At 46.3% G+C, this 24,484-nt stretch overlaps 8 protein-coding genes across 8 annotated transcripts; 6 read left to right on the plus strand and 2 right to left on the minus strand.

The window, feature by feature from the left end:
* Positions 1 to 1,964: 1,964 nt before the first annotated feature.
* Asppvi_005361 (glycoside hydrolase family 3 protein) lies at positions 1,965 to 5,868 on the minus strand (the record flags this gene model as incomplete). The annotated part of the gene is made up of 4 exons (XM_043301284.1): positions 1,965 to 2,872; positions 2,983 to 3,557; positions 3,644 to 3,971; positions 5,475 to 5,868. 4 exons carry the CDS (start codon positions 5,866 to 5,868, stop codon positions 1,965 to 1,967), a joined length of 2,205 nt encoding a protein of 734 aa, XP_043157219.1.
* Positions 5,869 to 7,838: 1,970 nt separating this feature from the next.
* Positions 7,839 to 8,072, plus strand: Asppvi_005362 (uncharacterized protein; the record flags this gene model as incomplete). Its single annotated transcript, XM_043301285.1, has 1 exon — positions 7,839 to 8,072. The coding sequence occupies one exon, from the start codon at positions 7,839 to 7,841 to the stop codon at positions 8,070 to 8,072; it is 234 nt and encodes a 77-aa protein (XP_043157220.1).
* A 2,562-nt stretch (positions 8,073 to 10,634) lies between these two features.
* Positions 10,635 to 11,797, plus strand: Asppvi_005363 (uncharacterized protein; the record flags this gene model as incomplete). Its single annotated transcript, XM_043301286.1, has 2 exons — positions 10,635 to 11,129; positions 11,195 to 11,797. 2 exons carry the CDS (start codon positions 10,635 to 10,637, stop codon positions 11,795 to 11,797), a joined length of 1,098 nt encoding a protein of 365 aa, XP_043157221.1.
* An 847-nt stretch (positions 11,798 to 12,644) lies between these two features.
* Positions 12,645 to 13,379, plus strand: Asppvi_005364 (uncharacterized protein; the record flags this gene model as incomplete). The annotated part of the gene is made up of 1 exon (XM_043301287.1): positions 12,645 to 13,379. One exon carries the CDS (start codon positions 12,645 to 12,647, stop codon positions 13,377 to 13,379), a length of 735 nt encoding a protein of 244 aa, XP_043157222.1.
* A 149-nt stretch (positions 13,380 to 13,528) lies between these two features.
* On the plus strand, positions 13,529 to 16,216 carry Asppvi_005365 (beta-ketoacyl reductase; the record flags this gene model as incomplete). Its single annotated transcript, XM_043301288.1, has 3 exons — positions 13,529 to 14,731; positions 14,982 to 15,794; positions 15,836 to 16,216. 3 exons carry the CDS (start codon positions 13,529 to 13,531, stop codon positions 16,214 to 16,216), a joined length of 2,397 nt encoding a protein of 798 aa, XP_043157223.1.
* A 2,419-nt stretch (positions 16,217 to 18,635) lies between these two features.
* Positions 18,636 to 19,398, minus strand: Asppvi_005366 (uncharacterized protein; the record flags this gene model as incomplete). The annotated part of the gene is made up of 2 exons (XM_043301289.1): positions 18,636 to 18,714; positions 18,767 to 19,398. 2 exons carry the CDS (start codon positions 19,396 to 19,398, stop codon positions 18,636 to 18,638), a joined length of 711 nt encoding a protein of 236 aa, XP_043157224.1.
* Positions 19,399 to 20,776: 1,378 nt separating this feature from the next.
* Asppvi_005367 (uncharacterized protein) lies at positions 20,777 to 21,854 on the plus strand (the record flags this gene model as incomplete). Its single annotated transcript, XM_043301290.1, has 2 exons — positions 20,777 to 20,807; positions 20,902 to 21,854. The coding sequence occupies 2 exons, from the start codon at positions 20,777 to 20,779 to the stop codon at positions 21,852 to 21,854; spliced, it is 984 nt and encodes a 327-aa protein (XP_043157225.1).
* Positions 21,855 to 23,219: 1,365 nt separating this feature from the next.
* Positions 23,220 to 24,101, plus strand: Asppvi_005368 (uncharacterized protein; the record flags this gene model as incomplete). Its single annotated transcript, XM_043301291.1, has 2 exons — positions 23,220 to 23,678; positions 23,739 to 24,101. The coding sequence occupies 2 exons, from the start codon at positions 23,220 to 23,222 to the stop codon at positions 24,099 to 24,101; spliced, it is 822 nt and encodes a 273-aa protein (XP_043157226.1).
* Between the last annotated feature and the right edge of the window lie 383 nt (positions 24,102 to 24,484).

A 24,484-nucleotide genomic window follows, 5' to 3' on the forward strand; every position in this document is an offset into this window, starting at 1 on the left:
CTCTGTTGAATCACTCACTTTCTTTCTCTTTCTTTGGACAAGGTACCTTGTTCATCCTGTTTATCTATATTAGATATCTCTATGTATGTTTTTTGGCTGGTGACCAGGGAAAAGAGTTGGTATCCAGGCTGCTGCATATAGCATTACGCAATTTTGTTCACATATATATATAAATATTTTGGAGGCCCAAACTGACCTGGACTGAATGCCTAAGTATAACCTAGTGTCTATAAGATTCTACCTTTGTAGGACCTTAACTTTATAGAAAGTTATTTATAGAACTAAATTTAATTATTTATTAGTAAAATCTTAAATATTACATAAGCCTTATATAGTAGTAATATGCTAATTTGACTTTATAAAAAATTAATTTAATTATTAGTAGAAAAATTATGAAAGTATACTTTCCAGCAAATTAATTTATTGCTTTTTTGGTTTTCTCCCAATGGCTTGCCGTAATTGTTAGTGGTGCACTATACCGCAGACTTCTATCAAGCCTCCTTCAACAAACTGCAAGACACCACACTGTATCAGAGTCTCAGAGTCACAGGTGAGGTAAAGAAGCCAATTGATGATTTTACACAACCCACTTCCAACTATACAACTGCTGAATGCCTCTCATCCCATCCTAAACTGGGACTTCCGTTTGGGACGCAAGGGAGAGCGAATCGAGGGGTAGGAATTGACGGTTGTGATAACGTTATCTTCAATCATAAAAATTGTGAACTTGGAGAGATTTTGGCGATAAATAGGCATGACAAAGACTTAGAGAGCATCCGGAAAGTATCTGTAAGGAAGCCTCGTTGCTGCAGCGGCGTTGAATAATTGAAAAAGCAGGCAGTCCTGACAGAGCAGCGGCATGTCTCATCCATCGGGCCTGAGATTTGAATCCATTATTTTCCGCTCTTGCTTTGGGAAGTTGCGGAAGAGCCTAAGATCTAGAGGACTTTTACTATCTTTCTTGGCGCATGCAATTATTTTACGTCCGGATCTCCTCTTCTAGCCCATAATCCGACTGCAAACTTACACATCACGCTCCTTTAATACAAGGCGTGGAAACACCTCTTCAGGAGAGGAGCCTAAAAGGCATCTGTGAGCCATTCAATAACTAAGTGTTTAGGCGCCCAAGTTGATCAAGGCTCTGGCAGCGATGCACTGAAATCTGGGCACCGTGTCGGTCCGTACTATTGCCAGGACACGGCCCCAGCGGTGGTAGCTGTTTCAAGGGCATTGTCGAGCCATATTTCTTCCTGAGGTTTTGGGCACGACAATGACTGACAGATCTTAGCGAAGAACTGGAAATCAGATAAAGCATGAGATGCTGCCTTCCTCTGGGGCTGAGGAAACACTCGCCGAGGATTCGTTACTCTGAATATCATTTGGAAAGGTATCATGGTCATGGAACCTTTCTGCTATCCATTTTCAGCTTTCGTCGCGGAATTTGGCGAAATACGCTCTCGTCAAAGGTGGACCCTATTTGAGTTGGAGATGGTTGTTATTTGTGGAAACTTTCTCTGTGAATAAAGCCACTGTACTGTATTATATACTACATACATAGCTACTATCACTCACAGAACTTGAATGGTGCCCTGTTTCTTTATATCCCTTGAGCTAAACCCAACGCTCACTGTGAAATTCCCCTCTGGTACTCCCCAGTCATTAGCCCCGAGATCCCAGTAGCTCATATCACGCCTCATCAACGGAAACGATATCTTTCTCTCCTCCCCGGGCTCCAAATACACCTTTTTAAAACCCCGAAGCACCTTCACTGGGGTTCCCGCTGGTACGGAACCCCTTGGTTGCGACAGGTATAATTGTGGAACTGCAGCGCCCGCAAGCTTCCCGGTGTTCTTCACCGTCACGCTAGCGATGAAAAGAGTCTTCCAGAGGTATGGGTTTCCACCTGGACTGGCTTGTTTGACTTTCGGCGGGAAAGGGCCGATATCTTTCTGACCTTGAGTAGGCTATACTTCTAACTCCCTTGCCAGATCAAAGCTAGTATAACTCAACCCAAATCCGAACTCATAAAGTGGCGTGATATCATTGGCATCGAAATGACGATAATCAATCAGCAGCCCCTCAGAGAAGTTCGACTGCCAAGCAGCAGAATTCGTCGCCTGTGCCGGGTCGGTGACATTGAACAACGCGGTGGGATAATCCGCCTCGTTTTGCGCGATTGTATATGGGAGGTGCCCCGAGGGATTCACATCACCAAAGAGAATGTCCACAATGGAGTTGCCCGCCTCCTGGCCAGGGTAATGAGCAGCCAGGATGGCAGTTACGTTGGGGTTCTCGGCCCAGGGCATGGTGTTTATACCCGCCGAGTGTGTGATCACGACTGTCTTTCTGCTTGGGCAGTAAGAGGCCACAGCGTTGACGACGGCGGTGGAATTCCAATCTGCCTCGAAGCTAGAGCGGTCGATGGTTTCTGTAGCGTAGCTCTTAAGGAATACGAGGCAGATGTCGGGGAAGGGATAGATGCCGCTGAAGTCGGCGTTCGCGACAACACTATTGTCCGTGACATACTGGATTCGCATGTTGTTGTCGGAGCTCGCGGCGCGTGACCTGAGCGCGTCGAGGGGTGAGACGAGGTACGACAGACGACCAGACCCGGAACCCCCGCCCATAGCTTGCACGCCCATTTCGACGCCCTGCGGTGGCGCATATGCTGGGCCTAGTGGGACGGCAGAGCCGCGAGAGATATCCTCGGCATCATTGCCAAAGACGGCGATGATGCGGGGGGATTTGAGGGGGAGTGTGTTATTTGTGTTCTTGAGGAGCACTGTACCAGCCGCGCCATGCTTGCGAATTAGTTTGCCATGATTCGCCCGCACGTCTCGTGAGGGTGGGATGGACATATCGGCAGGGAGCCCTAGGATAGAAGGTGTGTAGCCTACAGCCGCTAAACTGACGAAGAGGGAAGAGGGTCGATCGTTGGGTAATTATCATCCTGGCCGAGATAGAAATAGGGCGTTAACACACGGCGAACCATGTCGTTAAGTCTTTCCGCTGAGACATCACCGGATTCAACTGCGTTGACAAGGTTCGCACCAAAGTAAGAGCTTGTAGGATCGTACTGACTGATAGGACCGGGCATAGACATGTCCAGGCCTGCATTGATGGCCTTTGCACCAGAGTGAGTCGCGAACCAGTCAGACATAACATATCCTTGGAAGCCAAGCTCATCTTTCAGCATCCCATTGAGGGCTTCGTTATTTTCGCAGGCGTAAATATTGTTGAGCCGGTTGTAGGAGCACATTATTGATGCTGTCCCTGCGCGCACAGCGTCGGCGAATGGCCACGCATATAGTTCACGGAGTGTCCGGTTGTCGATATTGGATGAAACAGCGTCAACATGTACGCCGTTGATAAACCCGTCTGATCGCTGTGTCTCCTGCTCGTTTCCAATAAAGTGTTTTGCACAGGCTTGTACGCCGCTATCCTGGATTCCACGCACGGTGGCGCTGGCTGCGATACCGGCGAGATACGGGTCAACTGAGAAACCTTCCCAATTCCTGCCTCCGAGGGGGTTGCGTCCTAGGGGGCCTGTAACAGGTCTGGGAGGTACCGTTAGCCCTGAAGCTATTACCAAGAACAAGTCTACGATGAAACGGGCATATATATGGACGGGAAATATACGAACCCCAATAGCACATGGGCTCCCTTTCCCCGAAACTCCCGGCCCATTGCCCGTCCCCTCTCATACATTAACTCTGGATCCCAGGTTGCTCCAATTGAGACGCCAGCTGAGAAGACGCTTGCTAGATCTGCTGTGCGGATACCAGATGGTCCATCTTGCAGACAGAGGCCAGAGAAGTTGAGACGCGGGATAGCATTGATGACGCCGCCACATGCAAGGTCACTGAGGTTGCCAGTGAGTAATGCGGCCTTTTCGGTGATTTTCAATTCTGCGATGAACGCATCGGCTTTGCGGGTTGCTAAGCGCCATTGTTCGGGGTCGATTCCTGGATCTGTTATATGGTCAATGAGTGTCACTTAGTGAGACGAAGAAGCGAGGGGAGGTTTGGCCCACCAGTGAAGGAGTCGCTAATAGCGCAGCTCAGTTGTGAAAGCGCAAGTATGAGCCCAGTGCCTCCAGTCCAATGCATCTTCATGCTGAGTCAATCCTGGCGGTAGAAGATTGAGTAGGCTGACACCGAGTTGATCTCATCCAGGGCATGGGGATTTCTGTCTTCAGATATGTGAGAGCAATATATGCCTACTGCCCACCCTGCCTCGGGGAGACTTCGATTAGAGATTCCAGGCTCTTAGGTTCTTCCCCGCAGGAGATCGGTAACAATGATGGCAACCCGGGACAAAACCTGCTTCTCGGGTCCAATTATTTAGTTACAAAAGTATACAACAGCTGGGATATGCATGCAATCACCTATCATACTATATTCTAACCAGCCGGTATTGGGCTTCCGTACTGCTGAGTGGAGGGCAAGTGGAGCTCTATTGTCCGCCCATTGCGGTCGTTAGTTACAGAATACCGGGATGCTGAGGTTGGGTTCAGTTTTGTAATCTTACAGCTTCTCACTTATTTAGGTAATTATCCCAACGTCCCCAGGTATACGCGTATACGAAACGCTATCATTGGGCAGCTGAGTTCGACACTAGCGCACGCTCACTACGCTAGTACCTACCTTCACCCTAGTTAGGCAAGAGTACCATACCACCTACGTACGTAATGGCATTCCACTGGAGTATAACTTACTACCGTACCTTGGCGGCGGGAAGAGCTTGAAGTTGGCACCTTCCCCAAGTACCCACTGCCCTTTTACGAGTACGGCGAGGATGTGATTGGCTCTAGTGGGGCTAGCGGGAGGTACCTCAAGAACGGGATGTGCTGCCCAATAATGCCAGTTCTCCTCCCTTGATAGGTACCCGAAAGATCGCGCTCCAAAGACCTGGGGAGTGATGACTGATGGGCATATGTGATCTTCCCTGCGTCAAGGCCTCGAATCCGATTCAGAGGACACATGTACCAGGGGTCAAACTCCGGTGGGCTTGCCATCGCATCTCGAGCGCAGCGAACCCTTCTACTTCAATACCTGTACCTGTTCTATGGCCTATTTCCCTTCCCAGCTTAGGGTGGGAAAATTGCCTGTCTTGACACAATAGGCGACTATAGTTTACTGGTTAGGATAGCACTGTTTGCGTATATCAAATAGATTGTTGCCTGGTTGATTCGTGAGTCGGCCGGAACTCTTTCAAAGGCCAATGCAGCCAAACCCGTAAGGAAGGATCTAGGTAGCCATACAGCTCACGTATCAATTCCTGCGGCCATGTGCCAATCCAGTACAGGGGTTCTCCGTATTTCAGAAGAACACACGAGTAGGCCAATATGACTAAAGAAAACGGATCTTTTTCTGCCAAGAGAACCATGAATTTGTCCGCAGTTTGACAAATCCACCCAAAAAATCCCACTTGAACTCTGTTCGACCACTCGATGAGTTCCTGAATAGCCATACAATATACGGAGAAAGCCTCGTCTTCAGGCTCGGTGGACCGTATATGCTCCATGAACCCGTGTAAGTTCTGTTCGAGCCCTGCCACGTTCCCATTTTGAAACTGACGACGGAAGATTGGCTTCAAAGCACCGGACTCCAGATGATGCCAGGATGAATGGATAATCGTCCTCACGCCACGGACGTGGATAAACCAAGGCGCGAGAGCTCCATCAGAGGCGTAGAGAAGACTTTTCGAGTCGTGAGTACTTCCAAGTTCAAAAATGAATCCAAGGGCGGCACACGCGTAGAGGGCATTGCAATTTGACGGAGAAATTTCTGAAAGCGCGGCGGATGAGTATCGTAAAGCTGCTTCGTATTGTTGATATGCATGTGGAAGGTAGCGCGTGTTGGACATGGTTCGACAGAGATGTAAAGCAGATATAGCAAAAATCATCCGCAAAAGGAATGTGTGTTCGAAAGCTAGCTCGGGAACTTTATGTTGCCATACTGATTGAAGCTCAACCTGGTCGGCGAGAGTGCGATAGGTGACTGTGGTGAAATAATGAAGGAGCCTGAATTCTGTGGTATCAATATCCGTTGATGTTGATTGCAGGATTGGCGCGCCTCTCAGTGATATGGCAGGACGCATTGCGGCATCGCTTCTTTGTTGCAGGAATAATTCGTGGGGGAGTGGTCCTTTAGACTTTGGTGGCTCCCTGTTACTTGGCGGCGGGAGCTTCGGAAAATCACATTGAATTCTATGCTGGGAGCAAATTTTGCAGGTGGGCTTTCCTTCGTCACACTGCCGAATAGGATTAGCAATTAAATTTCTAGGTCATATATGGTATAGAAACCTGGGCATATGGGATAGTATTTGGTGTCCGGTATACAGGTAGCAGTATGGATGTACAAGATGTCAAAGACGCCCTTTTCTTCATAGTGAACGGCCTACCTTTATTCTGCGCTTCTTGCAGCTCAGACAGCCTGTTCTACACTTCTTATGGGAGCGCCGAGCAAGGGGCATTCTGACGGTAGAGAAGGAGCACAGTGAGCTCACGACTAGATTGCAGTCAAGTAGCTAGAGGCGGTGCTTCATGGAATGGAAACGTAGTTGTAGTATGAAACCAAGGCCAGCATGGTCTGGCCTCTAATAAGAGGCATCAGTCTCCTATACAGCCCCGTTGCCAGATGGAACCAAGCCGCTAAGATTTATTTTTATTTTTATTTTTTTTTACCTCCAGACTAGAAATCACGTGGTCATGATTCCTCCTGTTTCTTAAATTTTTGTTCAACTGACTGAATTGGCCCCTGAATCAGCTGTGGGGCCTTGTCATCGGGGAGATCTCATTCGCGTGCTTTTTTTTTTGACTTTTGATAGTTTATGTTTTTGACGTTCTTTTTTCTTGATTGCAGCGCGTATATCAGCGTTTTCCCGAGCTAGTCGCGCGTCATCGTGCATCGAGAGATACGCGCGCTCTTGGTAAAAAGGTCAGCAAGTCCCCCGCCAGACTCGCCACGCTTCTAGGACTTAGCTTAACCAGCGCCTTCAGTGACGAAGCCTGCTTTTGAAGCTCAATCACTCTCTCAGGACTCTTTAGGCTAACGTCACCATGTCTACTAGTTAGTTGACTATCTGGAAGTGTAGGCGTCGGTATTGAGATACCACGCTCAAAAGTACATGATCTGGATCAGTGGTACCAGACCTGCTGAAGCGAAGCGACGCGCGCCTGATGATGATTTGCTTGGAAGTTAGCTTCTCGTTATAACTGGTCATGCCATTCGCGCTTGATCTTTGACTAAGCGACCGTACGAGGATTTTAGTTAGAATAGCAAGAGGCCCTAAATCAAGCGGTTGCAGGGGATATAACGGATGCGCCGGCATGCAGAGCGGTATAATCCCGTTCCCAGCGGAGATTCGACCGAGATGAGACATTAGATGGCTCTTGTGCCCATCGAGGATCAAAAACGGATTTTCCCAACATGTGCCCTGTTCGGCGATACTTCGAGTAGCCGTCTGGGCAGTCGCCTGGAAGCTAGCGTAGCAAGGTCTGATTTGATTTTTCGCGCTTGTATATAGAACGCGGTCGTATTTGATAGCGAATTGCTGATTGATTCGAGCTTTGCAAATCACTTGACTTCCTAGTTATGAACCTGTTTCATTTCAAGTCTATAAAGCATACCCCCTTGGCTATTTACAACATCCTGCCAATCAACCGCACTTTGCTCTGAAGCACCCTGTCTATCCCGCCGCTGATTCCAGACTTCTTCCAGAACCCCAAAGCACGCTGGATATTGTGAAAAGGCCATTTGGCAAGCATAACTTACTCTCCGGGTATGCTGCTTCGCCGCAGATGCGGCCATGCTGCCTGACGCACCGGCTCACAAATGCATTCCAACTTTACTGTTGCCGGTGCCGTACACAACCTCGAGTCGGTCATCAAGGATGCTGCTGAACGGGAACGCCTCCTGAATGATGGTCGGGTATTGATTATCAACGTGTGGCGGCCATTGAAGACAGTGAAGAGGGATCCGCTTGCTGCTTCTGACTGGAACACGCTGGACTGGTGGCAGGACCGAATGCTGACCCCACTCATCTTGCCTGATGGAGGATGGAGTTAGCTTGGTTGGTACGCATTCCATCCGGCCAGAAATGGTACTCTATGGACAGCAAACAGGCAGAAGAAGCCTTGATCTTCAAGCAGTTCTATAGCCACACCCTGCTGGATGGAGGAATTGAAATTCTTGAAGAACCCATCAATGCTGAGAGGGCAGCCTATCATCATGGACGGCAAAGCGGCCATGGCAGGCTATAGTTCCATTTGACAATAGAAAGAGCGAAAAGCCAGCAAGTCAGGTAAAGGGAAACGTCTGCTACTATAGAATTGATGAATCTGCGTGTACACCGTGTACACATACGCCTTACGTGGACCTAACTTTAACCCGTAGTGATTACAGGCATTGCAATTGGGATGACGACTGTATTATGTATTGGCTACAGGTATGATTCTGTGCAAGCAATGATGAGCAACCAGCTTGACCATTATATGAATACTCTGCAAATGTTTTGGGAGGGCGCTGAAAGTGGTCAATCGGTGCTCCACTCAAGTTCTGTCTTACCATAGAGGCTTTTCCTAAGATCCTGTATCTCCTGTCCTGATAGGGGGCCAATGTTAAAATTGCTTGTATCAAATCCATATCCTTTTTCCGCACTATCAGCATTTCAAAAATAGTATTTCTCTCGCCTTCATCTAATCGGCCAAATGGAGTGGGTCAGAGTTAGTTTGCCCTCACAATAGAAGTACGAGTACGTTGTTGCTCCGATTGGTCAACCTCTCCCATTTACTACACGCATCAAAACGCTAGTCATGCACCCTGAAGTAGATGCAAGAAGCTGAGGAGACAACAACCATGCCAAGTTAAAGGAGGCTGAACATTTGTATAAAGCGTTATGCCATGTGAATCTCCTTGAAAAGCAAAATCTTTTCTTTCTAACTGTCCTTCATCTGAGCCACTTAGCTTTTTGTTAGTTTCGTTTGATTTCGTTATCCCCTCTTTGGATATAGAAGATACCATTGAAGTCTCCAATGGCGGACTGGTCTTTCTACCACTACAGCCCTACCAAAGCTGGAGCTACTATAGCAATTATTTGTTATGGAGCCAGTGCTGGTTATCACGCATTTCAACTCATGAAGATGAAGTGTTACTTCTTTACGACATTCATCATTGGAGCAATAAGTGAGTTGATGGTGTATACACGGCATCGATACTGTTGTTAATGTTTTACAAACAGTGATGACCTTGGGCTATATCTTCCGTGCCGCAAGTGCTGGTGACACAACGGCCTTAGGCCTCTATGTCGGACAGAATGTCTGTATCCTACTCCCACCATCTCTTTACGCGGCTACTATCTATATGATCTACGGCCGGATAGTTATCTATTCCCAAGAGACAAGTCTATCTATTGTGTCTCCTCAAAAGGTAACCAAGATGTTTGTGATTGGAGATGTCCTTGCATTTCTGACACAAGCCTCTGGCGGAGGCATGATGGCAATATCCTCTATGGCGCACATGGGGCAGACCATTACAATCGTGGGCCTTTTCATCCAACTTATCTTCTTCGGAGCATTCCTCACGATCTCGATTATATTTGGACGTCGAGTTGTTCAGCAGTCCAAGATGCCGCTATCTCTTCTGCCATATGGCCGATTGCTATATGTTCTATTTGGCGTGTCGGGGTTGATTATCGTTCGGTGTCTTTATCGAATTATCGAATTTTGCCAGGGAAATGATGGGTATTTCATGAGCCATGAAGCTTTCATGTACGTGTTTGACACGATCCCGATGTTTGTGGTTCAGGTCATATTTCATTTTTATCATCCAGGGGAGGTCCTTGTTACAAGGAAGTATGATGGGCTGGGAATAGACATGCGGTGAAGGACCTAGATATGGATTGGCATAATATCGGATATCGGAGTGGGAAAAAGATTTTTCTACTAATATATGTATATAGTCCCCTCACAATAACAATATATGTGGAATAATGAGTCACCCTGCTGTGGTTGCCGGTTTATATTGCGGGGAAAATACATAGGAATACCTTTGAAAACAGTTTTCTGAAACGAAATACCTGACTACCTAGACTGTCTGCATAATATTTGATAGAGAATACGAAATATTGAGTAATGAGATTGCACACTCCTAAGACTTGTCTGAAACTTACCAACTGAGGTGATTTCTACGTCCGCTGGCCGATACAGCAAGTATAACATTCCGGCGTGCACATCCAAAAGTGGGTATTTTCGGCAGCGCCAGGGCCACTAGGGTGGAGATGATTTTGCCCAATCCGATATCCAACGTACTCGTACCTGGCTGTGGATCCTGCTCCACTTCTAATTGTGTTTCATGGAGCAATGCGACAACTACCTTAGCTAGGTTGATCGGATATTGTCAATAGGAGTAGATATTGACAATTTGAAATCAAGATTTTGTCACTCCGAATGGACTGGTGTTCCGAGACGTCCTTTCCCGTTTTCCTCTTAAGGAAATCATCCTGAGCAGCTGAGTATTTAAAGCTGTGCTAACTCCCGGCTGTCGCTCATCAAAAATTAATTCCTCATGAACTTTTGAGAGGCTTACTTGTTACTTAACACGCAGGCACTGCAGTTCAAACCAATGTTCACGATGTGGATACTTCAAGCAACAGTTTCAGCACTGCTTATCGCTCAGACATTTGCCCGTCGTGTGTACATTCCGCCGGCCTACCGGAATGGCAGCGTGACCGTTGAGGGCCTTTCAGTTCCTGGAAATCTCGATGGGTTCAAAATGGGAACTGCGGCCAATCGAACCTCCTTTGATTTGTGGTATTTTGACGCATTTTCTAAAACAACCGGTGCAGCTATCAACATCGTCTTCTTCAATACGGGCGATTTCGCTGCCAATCCAAATCCCCTAGCAGTCCAAGTTTCCGGTACTTTCAACAATGGTACACAATTTTCGGCTCAAGCCTTCGCTTCTGAGGGCGCAATTCTAGAGAATTCCCAAGATGGCATCACTGGGGACTGGAAAGGTTCTGGTGCCAGTTTTAGTGGAACAGATCTGACTAAACCAAATGTTCGATATGAGATTGTGATTGATTCTCCTAGCATCGGCGTGAAGGGTACCTTTGTCTTGAATTCGGTAAGTGACTGCTTCACTTTACCTTGTCACTGCGAATTCTGGAGTTTTCTTACAACAATTCATAGCGCGCTCCTTCTCACTATCCCTGCAACCCGAATGTCGAAGACGTGAACACGCTCCTCTTGCCACATCTGCATTGGTCCAACGCTGTTCCGGATGCCCAAGCAATTGTCAATTTGACAATTAATGGGACCAGCTTCAACATCGATGACGGGATTGGATACCATGATAAGAACTGGGGCGACAAGTCAGTCATCACCAGCCCCAAGTACTGGGACTGGGGACATGCACGCCTAGGACCCTTTTCAGTGGTCTGGTATGACCTTCTCGACCACAACAATACTGAGTATACCTATGCATACGTCGCAAAGCATGGCGACATCGTCCTGACGAGCTGCGCCAAAGATGCTGTACTGGTTCGTCAGTGGGGAACCAACACATCCTACCCGCCTACATTTGGCATCCCAAGGGCGGAGGGTCTCATTGCGCGATTTGACCTTGGCGGGGGGCAGTTCTTAACTGCCAATGTGACTAAGGATGGAATTGTTCATGATGAAATTGTATACGCCCGTGCATTGGGTTCTGTAACAGGCGGCATTGAGGGGCAAGAAGTCTTCAAGGGGCGTGCCCATTACGAAGAATTTGTCTATGGGGTTCTGTTCAGCTGAATGCAAGTGGGAAGCAAGAGGTTAGCTTTTAGCATTTTAACATCTAAATAGAGGAATGGATACTGACTTGAGTAAAATTGACTGTGGACCAAGATCGCGCGGAAAGAGATACTTCCGTGTATATTCTGGACATGAAGCTATTCCTACCAAGAGGATTTGTGTTATCTGAACATGTGCAATATACCCTGCCATATTATTGTGTTAATCTGGAAGAACCACATCATTGTTTATCAAGGTCGGTAGGAGGCCAGTTCCAGTTCATAAACAAAATAAAAGACTATGAATGAGAATGGCAGTCTATATGAATTAGCTGCGGGGGTTTAAAGTTGGTGTCGTTCACTACATGAATTTTGGTAGTGAAAAACAAGAGCCATTTTGCCGTCGCAACAACAAGGATATGAAGGTTGAGTGCACAATAGACCTATTTTGTGCGAAAAGCTAGGTGATGGTCACCCTAGTCATGCAATCCCGCAATAAGCCGTTCAGGTGATCTCAGGTATAGAATGTCAAGACAGCAGGTACATTAGAAATTTTGCAGGTCCTCTGCAGCTTGCAAGAACCATTGTCGAGGCAAACTAGGACAGCACAAGAGCGCTACGCTTAGCTTCGAACGGGGCACATCAGGCTGAACGGATAGCTTCATCCAATCTATCGAATCTACCAGAGCGAAGCGATCTATGTGTATATGGCATCGAATGCTGGACAGACTTTACTTGCTACTCCGGTTCGCATGGTGATGCGGACGGCGTTGTATTCACATAAGGTGGCAGGCTCCCACTATGGTAGTCTTGTCATTTATGTCAGCTAGCAAACCAGAGAGGATCGATGGGGGGCCGTCAGTACGCTGATGGGTCGTGAGCAGCTCGCTCTTCCGCATCTGCGAAATCTATGTGAGAAACATGCGCAGAAGTATCGGAAGGGGTTCCCAGGAGCAAAGGCTGCGTTTTTAAACTGGGCTGATCATGTTCTAGTCCATGTCAGTGGTGGTATGAATCCCGTCTGTCGACCAAAGTGGTTGGAGAGAAAACTTGAGAATATCTGCGCACCTGCACTTGGCCCTCTTGCAATGATCGGTGAGGAGTGGAAAAGCCTGTTTGACTCTGAGTGCGAGACTCGTGCTCCTCCTGTTGAGCTTCTAGACCAGTACTACGCCGCGAATTTGGAGGATTTCGCCCCATGGTATGACCGACTCGTGTCGCTGGTAGGACAATTAGCAGTGTTTTATCCTGAGATGAATATTCTGGAGATGACTAGTAGTCGAACGGATCAAGTGACAAAACGCGTGCTGAGGGAGATTGGGACTGCCTACAAAACCTATACACGGGCAGTCATCAGCGGGTCGATGATGGTACCGAGCACGAAGCCACCTGCACAACCATTCATCAAAGAACAGGATCTAGAAGACCAGTCATTTGAACCAGATTTCATCGATCTCATCATTGTTCATCAAGCCCTTTACAACACAAAGTCCTTAACCAACACCCTCACAATGCTTCGTCGTCGCCTCAAAATAGGGGGCTACCTCCTCGTTCTTGAAGAACCAATCCCCACTCGATTCACCGAAACCTCCTGCTTCCATTAAGCGTTTGGCAAGATAACGATGCGGAACACCCATCTCATGGGCCTGTCCGCACCCGCGAGGCATGGAAGGATCTCCTCATCAATCACGGTTTCAGTGGAATTGATAGCATAGCCTCAATTCATGACGGGGCAATATCCGGCCTCTCGATCATGGTATGCCAGGCTGTTKACCCCACGGTTCACCTCATGCGAAATCTTTCTGTCCCATCGAACAAGCATCCCGATTTGGTGATTGCAGCGGCGCGGGGTACGTGGATGGATCGAACTTGGCTCGCTGTTCATGAAAACTTTCGACGTATGGTGCTGGTCGAGGACACCAGCGAGATTGAATTTTCGAAGGGGAGCCCTACGCCGGTGGTGGTTGTCGTTACGGATTCTTTCAAAGCAAGAGCTTGTTCGAGCCCTGGAGAGGAGACGAGAATACTACGACGATTGTTCGCTGGCGCGAGCAAACTACTTTGGGTTACCTCCCGTTCTGACGCTATGCCCGTCTCCCTCTCCAAAGCCGTTACAGCGGGCCTTCTCCGTGGTTTCTCAATGGAGCATCCAGACACAATGTTCCAGTACCTCGGGCTCCCCTCTAATTCGGCCTCCAAGGACAATGTCCGTACTGTGGCGACGCTCCTGGTGAACCTCATCCGCACTGATGCTCGAGACAGCTCAAGCACAACTACTGGTACGCCTGTAGAGTCCCAGCTACGACTGTCTGAGAAAGGTGTTCTGCATGTACCGCGCCATACATATTCCGAACGTATGAATCAGCGGCGCCTGGCTGCCCATCTTCAAGTTGAAGACGTTGTTTTACTCAACCGAGACAAGCAATATTCTGTCCTGCAACTCGAACATGTAGAAACTGTTGAGAAGCGAACTGCTCGCCTCCATGCATACCGGTCCACCCGACCCCTACCTGGTATCTCCACGGCCACAGTAGAAGTCAAGGTTCATTTCTCCACAGCACACAGTATCAAAATTGAAGGGATTGGGGATTTCTATCTCTCGATAGGAGTAGCTTCCAGCCATAACAACCCTGAGTGTCCTCTGAAAGGAAGGGGTGGCTCCTGTCGCGTCCTCGCACTCTCTGAGCGCAATGCGACGCGGGTACGTACGCCCTCTTCATGGTGTTGGGTCGTGCCCCCAGCTGTTTCTACCGCTGAAGAAGCTGGTTTCCTTGCGAATATAGCTGGTATGTTGGTCGCAAAAGGGATCTTATCGCATACAGCACCAGGTTCTGTAATATTGGTTTTGGAAGCTGATGTTACCATCCTCCACATCCTAAATTCCGTCGCACCCTTGCATAAGACTGAGATACTGGCCATCACGCACAAGGTGAGCATGGAAGCCAAGAAACCAGGTGTGATTTATATCCCTGAGCGTGCGCCTACTCATCGATCAATCAATCAATCAATCAATCTATCTATCTATCAAGATTCTATTAACCTGATGTAGCCTATCTATTGAGGCCTACTCATCGACTAAGGCAAATGCTCCCAGTATCTAAAGTGGGGGCTGTTTTTTCCATCACGCCAACAACGACAACGGGCAGAATCGTATCCGCAGCTTGTTTCCGAGTACTCGGCACTTTGTTATTGGTTCGTTCTATCAGGCCACGGCGACGGCACATTCACAAACACATGTTCCTGCGTCCAGTATCCCTACTGCCTTAGAGAGCGTATCTGGGCTGTTCTACCCGAAGGACGCCCCTTTCCCAGTATGCTCGGTGGCCAAATCACTTTCCGGAGAAGTTGATTTAGGGCCAGCAACCGTGATTGATTGGTTAGCTGAGGAGGGAACGCCGATCAGAGCACAGATCCACCCAGCGGCCGATGGGGTGTCTCTGTCCCCACAGAGCACGTATGTTCTCCGGGGGCTTCCCGAAGTTCTGGGAAGGGTTGTCGCCGAATGGCTTGTCTCCCATGGCGCACAGCATCTAGTTCTTGTCGCACCATTCTCTGAAAACGCCCAGTGGGTATCCGCTATTGCATCTGATGGCGCAGAAATTACCACAGTCCCCATTAAAGAAGATCTTGTAAACACTGTGCTTGCGATCCGCGGCCATCCATCCTTGCCGTCGGTCCAGGGGATTGTGTTCAGCGGCGAACTTGATACTGGCATCACGCCTGATATGGCGCTAGCGAACACGATCGAGAGGGCCAAAGCCCTGTCGCAGCTTTATGACCCCCCCAAGCTAGATCTCTTTTTGGGGGTTGGTCGCTGCCCGGTCAAACAAGATCCGCAACAGTTCGCCGTAACTGAATATCTCTCAACACTAGCTCATCAGAGAACAATGTCCGGTCTTCACGCGAGTGTACTTTGCCTTGGGTCCGGATTGAATATTGATGCCTTGGATGGGGACGACATATCGGAGATTCTTGCGGAGGCTGTCCTGGCTGGAGATCCCGTTGGCAGCAGATTTCGTGTAAGTTACAGCTGGACTCTGTCCTGATACCTGCAGTCCAGAGTATGCACTCGTTCGACCCGGCAATGTCTAATATGCTTCCCTTGTCGAGGAAAGCAAGGCAAGGAAATCTTGTTGTTGAAGCAGACGCAGAGGAGACAGAGACACCGTTAAGCATTCAACTCGAGCGTGCCAAACAAACTGCGTCCGCCGTCACGGCTGTACGAGGTATCCTGAGCCAGCACTTCACCAGATATCTCCGGGCGCTGCTGCAGTCTGCCACGGAGATCACCGACGAACTTGGTGTTGACTCTATAGTAGCAGCACAGTTGGGTGGATGGTTTTCCGCGGAGGTTGGAGTGAAGGTTTCGGTTGTTCTCATTCTTGCAGGGTCATCCGTGGGTGAGGTTCTTCAAGAGGTCGCAGAGAAGTTTACTTACTGATTTATCTTTCCTGTATGAATACAAATCCTACGCCTTGCTTTTAAGATGCTCCGCACCCTTCAAGCCGCAGGACAGCTGTGCCCATTTTCCTGATTCGATTCGTCGAGCTCAACGGTGAATGTGTGTCGATATAGATTGTGTAGCTATCGATTCACAAAGTTCCAGTCCCCTCCATCTCCCCTCTAAGATCCGCTACTGGCTCATACTATTTTTCCTTAGGACCTAGTACGTCCCCGCCAGCCGTTAATTACGTATATTCTGCCAGTTTCACACGTCCACTCGCAAATACCACTAACTTATACACAGTAGTCTACGTCACTCTACCATATACTTTATCATTTACTAGCAATCACGTTGTGCTAAAGTACTGTATATCAATAATACATATATCAGGGAGGTTAACACAAATGGGTTATAGCAGTAAGTATGATACTTCCTGAGCATAGCAGTCAGCTGCTAACAACATGAGAAAGTCTATTCTATTACTCCTCGCAGGCGTATCAAGTGTGCCCTAGCCAAAGAAGATAGTGTTCAAGAGGCCATTAATAATCACGCTTTCCTGATCATCAGGACTAAGCTATGATAAGAGAGAACCTTCTAAAGTATATAATTTAAAGAGTCTAGTCATAATATCAAGTTTGTACCTAAGTACATCAGAAAGCATAAAGCTAAGGGTTACACATCAAACTTATTCAAGCACGGCATGAGCCCTACTGAATTAACGTTCATCGGTATGTTTTCTTCCCCCAGCTACTTCAACATAGACAGCACAATTTTTAGCCCAGTCTATCTTCGAACAGTCGATCTACGGTACTTACATGCTGACCCGTGGCACTCCACATGGCAGCTAGTCAGGCATGACCATCCACATAGGAGGCCAGAAGTGTCTGATATGCAGTATCGCAGAGTAGACAACAATACAGTACAGCACAAGTTTACTAGAGACTAGTCTCCCTAGTCTTTCTGGAATTAACAGAGCATAGCTCATACCAGCAACAGTATTCTTAACCACAAATTTGAGAAAGGTAGAGATTACCGGAGTGTTATGGGTGAACAGTAATAAGCTTGCTTGGGCCACTAGGACTATCATTCCATATCCCACACAAGCAGAAGGAAAATTGAGGAAAATCAAGAAATCAGGATCTAAACACAGTGGGGTGTGATTTTAGTAATGGAGGGGTGTTTTTAGCAATCATCAGGACTAGATGGTAGAACCACACTAGAGAGATAAGGTCTCACTTTGAATTGTATTCTGAAAACCGCATCCTTACGGGTAACATAGACTTCGAAGTGTTAATAATGATCTTGTTCCGCGAATCTAATTATCTAACCATATAATAGAGGTCCTGGAAAGTGAGGTATTAGAGCTATGATGCTAGGCTTCTAGTCATATATTAACACTGCAACACTAAAGTTTTAGTCATGCAGTAGCATTGTAAAGCTAATTATTAAGTAGGTTAAAATAATATCCAGCAGAAGGGGCTATTAGCTAGAGTATTTCTAGTAATAAATCATCATAGCGCTAAGTTGAGAAATGTGATTCCTCTGGCTATCTAGCCTATCTGCTTAGTTAGTAGTCTAGACCTCATTCCTGCTGAATCAGAGGCTTCTTATGATTGGTCTAAATAATATGTTTTATATAAACCTTTGTATATACGCTAAATCATGCGAAATATACCATAGTCACCTTATATTGATCTTTTGAAAGGGTCATTGCGAGCCATCCAAAATGAGGAATATCTACCATCCTCATATGGGCTGTGACTCCAGATTATCTACGCGAGCGAGACAGTCAGGGCTTGGCTAGTGAAGAATACCTTCTCCACTAGCCCTTTGATCACTATAGCTCGAAATACTCTTATATCCCTAAGACTTTCTGTTGGTCTTATCTGCACATGGTAAAGAACTTTTGAACCCCGCACTGCACCTCTACTCAGTGTATACAGTATCCACAAGTCTTAACCTCAGCCGGACTTTCCAAAGCGAATATTCTTGCCTGGTTTATTCATACTACCCTTTCTTTAAAGTGAATTCCCAGCAGGAAGTACCGTGTAGCATGCGTTCTATAACCTACTCCGCCAATATGACATGAAAACAATATTTGGGAGCCCTGGCTCAACAAAGCAACCCATGCTTAGTATTGATAATGGTGGGACAGATACTAGGGATCCCAATGATGTTGGGCGGAGCCATCATATAGGAATGAAGGAGAGGCAGGACCTAAGAGTGTCTATATAGTGTAAATCTACTGTTTCAACAATCCTACATGAAAATTATACCAAAAAGGGCAAAAACAAAAACCAAATACATGAACGGTCATTATACCATGCAGAACAGCTTATATATCAATTTCCTCCTACAAAGCTTCAATTAATGTAGGGGAGGCAGTTTCTACCAAGGAAATGCGGTGTTAACACTCTCACCATGGCAGCTCCTCACCACGGTAATCAAGGAATTTTTCTTTCCTTTCAGCAGAATACTTGCCAATGACATTGACCCTAGTCGGAACCGTAAGCAATTGGAATAATTATTTGAGAGAACAATACTCACAATCCATCTACGCTAGTGTCCACCGAGATCATTCCCTTATTATTCATATCCGTTTGCACTAAGCCAGGGTGGACTAAAAGAAAAGGGACACCCTGAGGGCGAAGCTCCAGATCAAATTCGATCGCTAGACGCGCTTCCGCGGTCTTTGTCAAAACATCAGAAAAGGATCTCCACGTCAGTGCTTGGTAGGAATTGTAACTGACCTTGGAAATATCATAAACAGCAGTAGCGTTGATGCCCGTTGTTCCAAAGGCAGCATTGTGGAAATCGAAATTCTCCTTGGCGGTAGTAATCGAGCCAAAACTACTTCCAAAGAGAACAAACACCCTGTTTGGATAATCAGATTTCAGCAGGAAAGAGCTGAACGCAGCGGCCGCAGAATAAGCACCATAGACATTAACTTCTATGTTCTGCTTCAATGCTGCCAGGCCTACTTGCGTAACAGCTGTCAATCCAATAAAGACGCCAGCAACGTAGATAACTTGGTCTAGAGTCGATGTCATGGAAGCAATCTTTTGTCGAAGGATTTCAACAGATTCCTCCACAGTGAAGTCGGCTTCTAGCGTTATCAAGCGTCCTGGATTCTTCTCAGCAAGGGCTTGGAGTTCAGGAGCCGTTTTGCAAGAACGCATTGTGGCATAAACCGTTGCAGACGGATATGCGGACAGCTATATAGGATAGACCCTCAGTTCCTGTCACCGAGTCCTTGAACAATAAACCTATAAAGCTTACTGTTTTCTTAACCATCCCTAGGCCGATTCCACGGCTCGCTCCGAGAACGAGGATATTTCTGGGCTGAGGTTGATCTGATGAGCTCATCTTGCAAATCCTGACCGTTGATAAAGATTCGATTTGATTTCACAGGCGAGATAAAACCTGATGTGCTGCTAGCAGAGCGTGAGATGCTGTATCAGGCTCTTTTAAAATATCTCTTAAAAACTACGTCAAGATATCATTTTCCAGACAAAGTAATTATTATTATTACCTAGTTAATAAGCAACCGGGTTGATCTGTAATATTAATGATGATGCGTTGGCAAAGCAACTGCTAACTATTATTATGATCAGTGATCATTGATGCACTTGGTGCAGGAATAGTCAAGGGTCTCTGTTAAACTACGCTTAAACTACGCGAAGGTATCATTTTCCAGATAAAAGTAGTTAATAATAAGTACCTGGGTTGATTTGTAATATTGATGATGATGCGTTGGCAAGGTAAGTGGTAACGTATTTCCCGGGTGAGTCGGCCACCCGGGTCAGCCGGCCATCTCTGTATTCCATATAAAATGGCACCCTTCAAGGCTTTGATATCTCAACAACCAAGCACCTAGAGGGTCTACATTTAGGTATAAGGTATAGTATAGACATGTAGAATCATGCTTATAAGCCACAGCCTCCTAGTATATGCATATACTTTGGTAACATAAATTACACCTGTATTTTTGGGTAATACTAGCTTTTTAGCCATTAAGAGAGAGAAATGGTATTTTAAGGCCTTATAAAAGAGTATTCATATGCTCTAGACTATATATACTCTGAATACCTTACTTACATAAATAGCATATATGAGCATGGTTGAGATATCAAAGCCTTGAAGGATGCCATTTTATATGGAATACAGGGATGGCCGGCTGACCCAGGTGGCCGACTCACCCGGGAAATACGTTAACTATTATTAGGTATGATTAGTGATCAATGATCATTGATGTACTTAAGTAGTTGGTACAGGGATACTCGGTGTTCAAGGGTCTTCTGATCTTCTAGCTGACTAAAGCCAAATCATACGGTAGTTATATATGGAAGAAGGTCTTGGGCTTGAAGGTATAGTTCGCTTTCAAATTCATATGATTAGGAATAATTTTACAGAAAATCCAAAAGAGCTCCACAACATCGGTTATATTGAACTCTATCATAAATATCCACATTGGCAACAACAAATTACATTACTTCAATCGCTGTCGAGTCTCCAACCCATTAATATCAATTGCCGCTGCCTAATTTTGTCAAGAATATGACTTCGCAAACAGTTTTGGTCATAGGCGGTGCGGGAGCACAAGGAGAACCTATTGTTGAAGGTCCAAAAGCCTTGCGAATCTGAATATTGATTTCGAGCTGACAAGAACTTCCTCACCTCAGATTTAGCGAAGCGTGGATACAAAGTACGGGTCTTGACTCGAAGTGACAGTACCGCGACTGCCCAGCACCTTGAGTCTTTGCCCAATGTCCAACTTCACGTTGGCTCTTCGTACGACGAGAGTACGCTTCGATCTGCATTCCAAGGTGTGGACCTCGCTTTTGTGAACACCAATAGTTTCGTAATTGGGATTCGAAACGAGATTTGGTGGGGAATCAGGACATTCGAGATTGCTGTTCAAAGTGGCGTCCAGCATTTCATCTGGTCTTCTCTGGACAATTATTTTCACGGCTCACTGTACGATGAGTCCCTTCGAGTTGCTCATTACTATGGCAAGGGTATCGTGGCGCAGTGGATGTCGGTTATTCCACAGACCCCAATGCGCTGGTCCACCCTGACAACAGGGCCCTACATCGAGACATTATCGGAATTTATGCGACCCGTGGAAGAGGATGGAGTGACAGTCTTTCGTGCGCCGTTAGCCAATGGCGCCGTTCCCTTCGTGCATCTTGGCGACCTTGGCTTCTATGTAAACTGGATCTTTTCACACCCTGACGTCTCCGCTGGCATGAATCTCAAGGTCGCTGTTGAACATGTATCTTTTCATCAACTAGCAGCAACGTTCACCGAAGTCACCGGTAAACCTGCTAGGTACGAGAATGTCTCCTTTGAAGAATATTTCACGACTGGTCCTTTGGCCGAGGTTGCTTCTCTCAAACTCGGTGCTGAAGCTGCTGGAGAAGACGATCCTTCGCTTTTGACTATTCGGCAAAATTTTACAGCGTGGTGGCGCCTGTACCAACTTTCGGGTGGAAATACAGGCCTGATCCAAAGGGATTATGAGCTGCTCGACAAGATTTATCCAGAGAGGGTCCGGAGCTTAAAACAATGGATGGAGAAGGTGGGCTACACAGGGGAAAACAAGCCCGTCCTCAAAACTTACGGAGCAGCATGAGGCAGCACGAGGAAGCCAGTTGCAGTAATGGTCGAGGATAGTTAGGATACCAGTTTGAGTAGCAGTTTGAGACGAACTGCTGCGGAGTATGGACGGTCCTAGCAGGTCTCTGTTACAGTGGCTATGACAATAAATCACACGGATTCGAAATCATCACTCTTAAAGAATAGGATAAATAATAATACGCATGATGATGTTTTCGTCAATAACTAAGAAATGCAAAATGTGGCACCCCCTACACCTTTGAAGCTATAAGATTCTACCTTTGTAGGACCTTAATTAACTACGCTTTATAGAAAGTTATTTATAGACTAAATTTAATTATTTATTAGTAAAATCCTAAATATTATATAAACCTTATCTAGTAGTAATATGCTAATTAATGATTTAATGCTTAGTAGGGATACCAAATGGTATGGAAATGTAATTCTACTTAGGCGGAACTGGAAGCGCTGTAAATACTCAGAATTAGACTGGTCGTGGATTGGATATGGGTTGATCCACCAGCTATCTAACCTGCCCTTATATCCATACGAGTTGGATTGCGGATAATAATGGATATATCCATACTATCTAGTCAGGTGACCTCTAGTATTTAGATTACTACCTATTTTCTAGTATTACACCTCAACCCCCTAGGGTATCTATATATTTACTAAATAATATAATAATTTACTATATAAATATTATATATTACCTATTCAATAACCTAAAATAGGCTTAATTAGGGAGGTAGGGTGGGCCCTAAGGTGAAGATAAAAAGTAATGCAGAGATATATATATCTTACCACCACCATCTTGATTACTGTCATCTAAAATCTACTATAACCCTAGATTTTCGTAGGAAATATTTTATTTTATCATATATATATATAGATAGGACTATTCTCTATCTATAGATATAAAAATAATTCCCCATCTAACCCTAGATATTGTTAGATAAACTTATCAGTCTGTAGAGGCCCTAGATCACGTGCACCCGATTGGTTATCCATATCCATGCAGATTGGATATGGTTAGCCCATTTACCTGCAGGTTGGATCAGGGCCAACCCTTATCCAACCCAAAGTGCGGATTGGGTGGGTTGGATATGGATTTGCAGACTGGGTCCGCCAGTCTAACCTGAATTCAAAATATGTTATTTCAGTTTTGTTCTAATGGCTTGCCATAGATTACATTACATTAATTACAACCTGTCCCTCCTGTTCACAGCTCTTTGTGTTACTTCTTTTCTATGCATCTATAGATAGCCTGAGGAGTAGCTAGAGCTTGTCAGTATTAACTACCTATTATACCCTGCTGGTGTTTCCTCTAATTCTGTTCTGAGACATATTACCCTTCCTCTTCCCTAACTACCTCTTCACAATGTCTTCGTCCAATGCCGCAATGACTGCGTTGTCGATCCCTGAAATTCTGGTGATGATTTTACTAAAACTTGATATGCGCACACTAATCTGGTCCCAACGAACCTGTCGCTCTTGGTTCACGACGATCAAATACTCAACTGATATCCAAAAAGCCCTGTTTTTTACACCTATCGAAAAGATTCCAAATCAAGAGCCACTTCAGAATTCCATGCTGGGAGTAGCATTCCCTGCACTCTTTGATCGCACTGACCCCAATGACCCCGAAGACAAATATGACTATGGTCAATCTGCCCTTTCCACGTTCGACATGATCAAAAACCCTCAAAAGCTAGAGGCGTATCTCCGACCGGAAGCAAGCTGGAGACGAATGTTGGTCCAGCAACCGCCGGCGCATAAGTTTGCAGTGCTTGAGGAAGGGTTCGGAATGGGCCATGGATATAGATTTTTCGAAATTCCTGTAAGCCATCTTCGACGTAATTGCACGCAGGATATTGACAAACTGACAGCCGGAATACAGAGTGAACTAAACGGATTCTCAAACGGCCTGCGCATGGGAGACTTCTTCGAGGAGCTGGTCTTTGGTAACAATGACTGGTACGCGCGTTGCAATGTAAAACGTGTTATTTGGTGGTGTCGGACCCTTCCGCGTGCGCTGAACCCCTGTTGCGAGATGAAGGAAGTTTCTACCAGAATCTTGAACTATGAGATTGTGGTTTGGCTTCGCTCCTATTCCAACGGGTGCACGGAGTCAGATGATGAGGGGCCAACACAGGATGAAGCAGCAATGGACAGAATTAAGGCTGCGTATAGAGAAACGGGAATACAGCCGAAACTTCATGGGATGACTGGGGAATTGGAAGATTTGCATTTATGGGATTAGCTTGACGATGACATGTACATATCTGGGAATAAAGAAATGGATGCGTTGGGACACTCGGCAGCAATAATAAGTTTGGGAGCATCTTGACCAGGCAGCTAAAGGCGATGATGGGATCCCAAGGTCCTCTGCAAATATTGCATGAAAACACTCATTCTGCCCCAGCGGGGCCGGATGGGTACCTCAACCATGTTCAAGCATACCAAAGGGCTTTGGTGTCAAGAGGCATCACAAAGTCCTGGTATCAAACAGTCCATGCAAAGGCAGTGAGTCAAGCTACCTTGCATATTCTACTATATAACCAGTATATTCCTACAAGACGGCTCTCATGGTTGTTGTCAGCCTGTTTTGTATGGCGGCCAGCACCCCCGGGTCCGGCGACTGCA

This window comes from Aspergillus pseudoviridinutans (assembly GCF_018340605.1).
Source record: "Aspergillus pseudoviridinutans IFM 55266 DNA, scaffold_3, whole genome shotgun sequence".
NCBI classification, from domain to species: domain Eukaryota; kingdom Fungi; phylum Ascomycota; class Eurotiomycetes; order Eurotiales; family Aspergillaceae; genus Aspergillus; species Aspergillus pseudoviridinutans.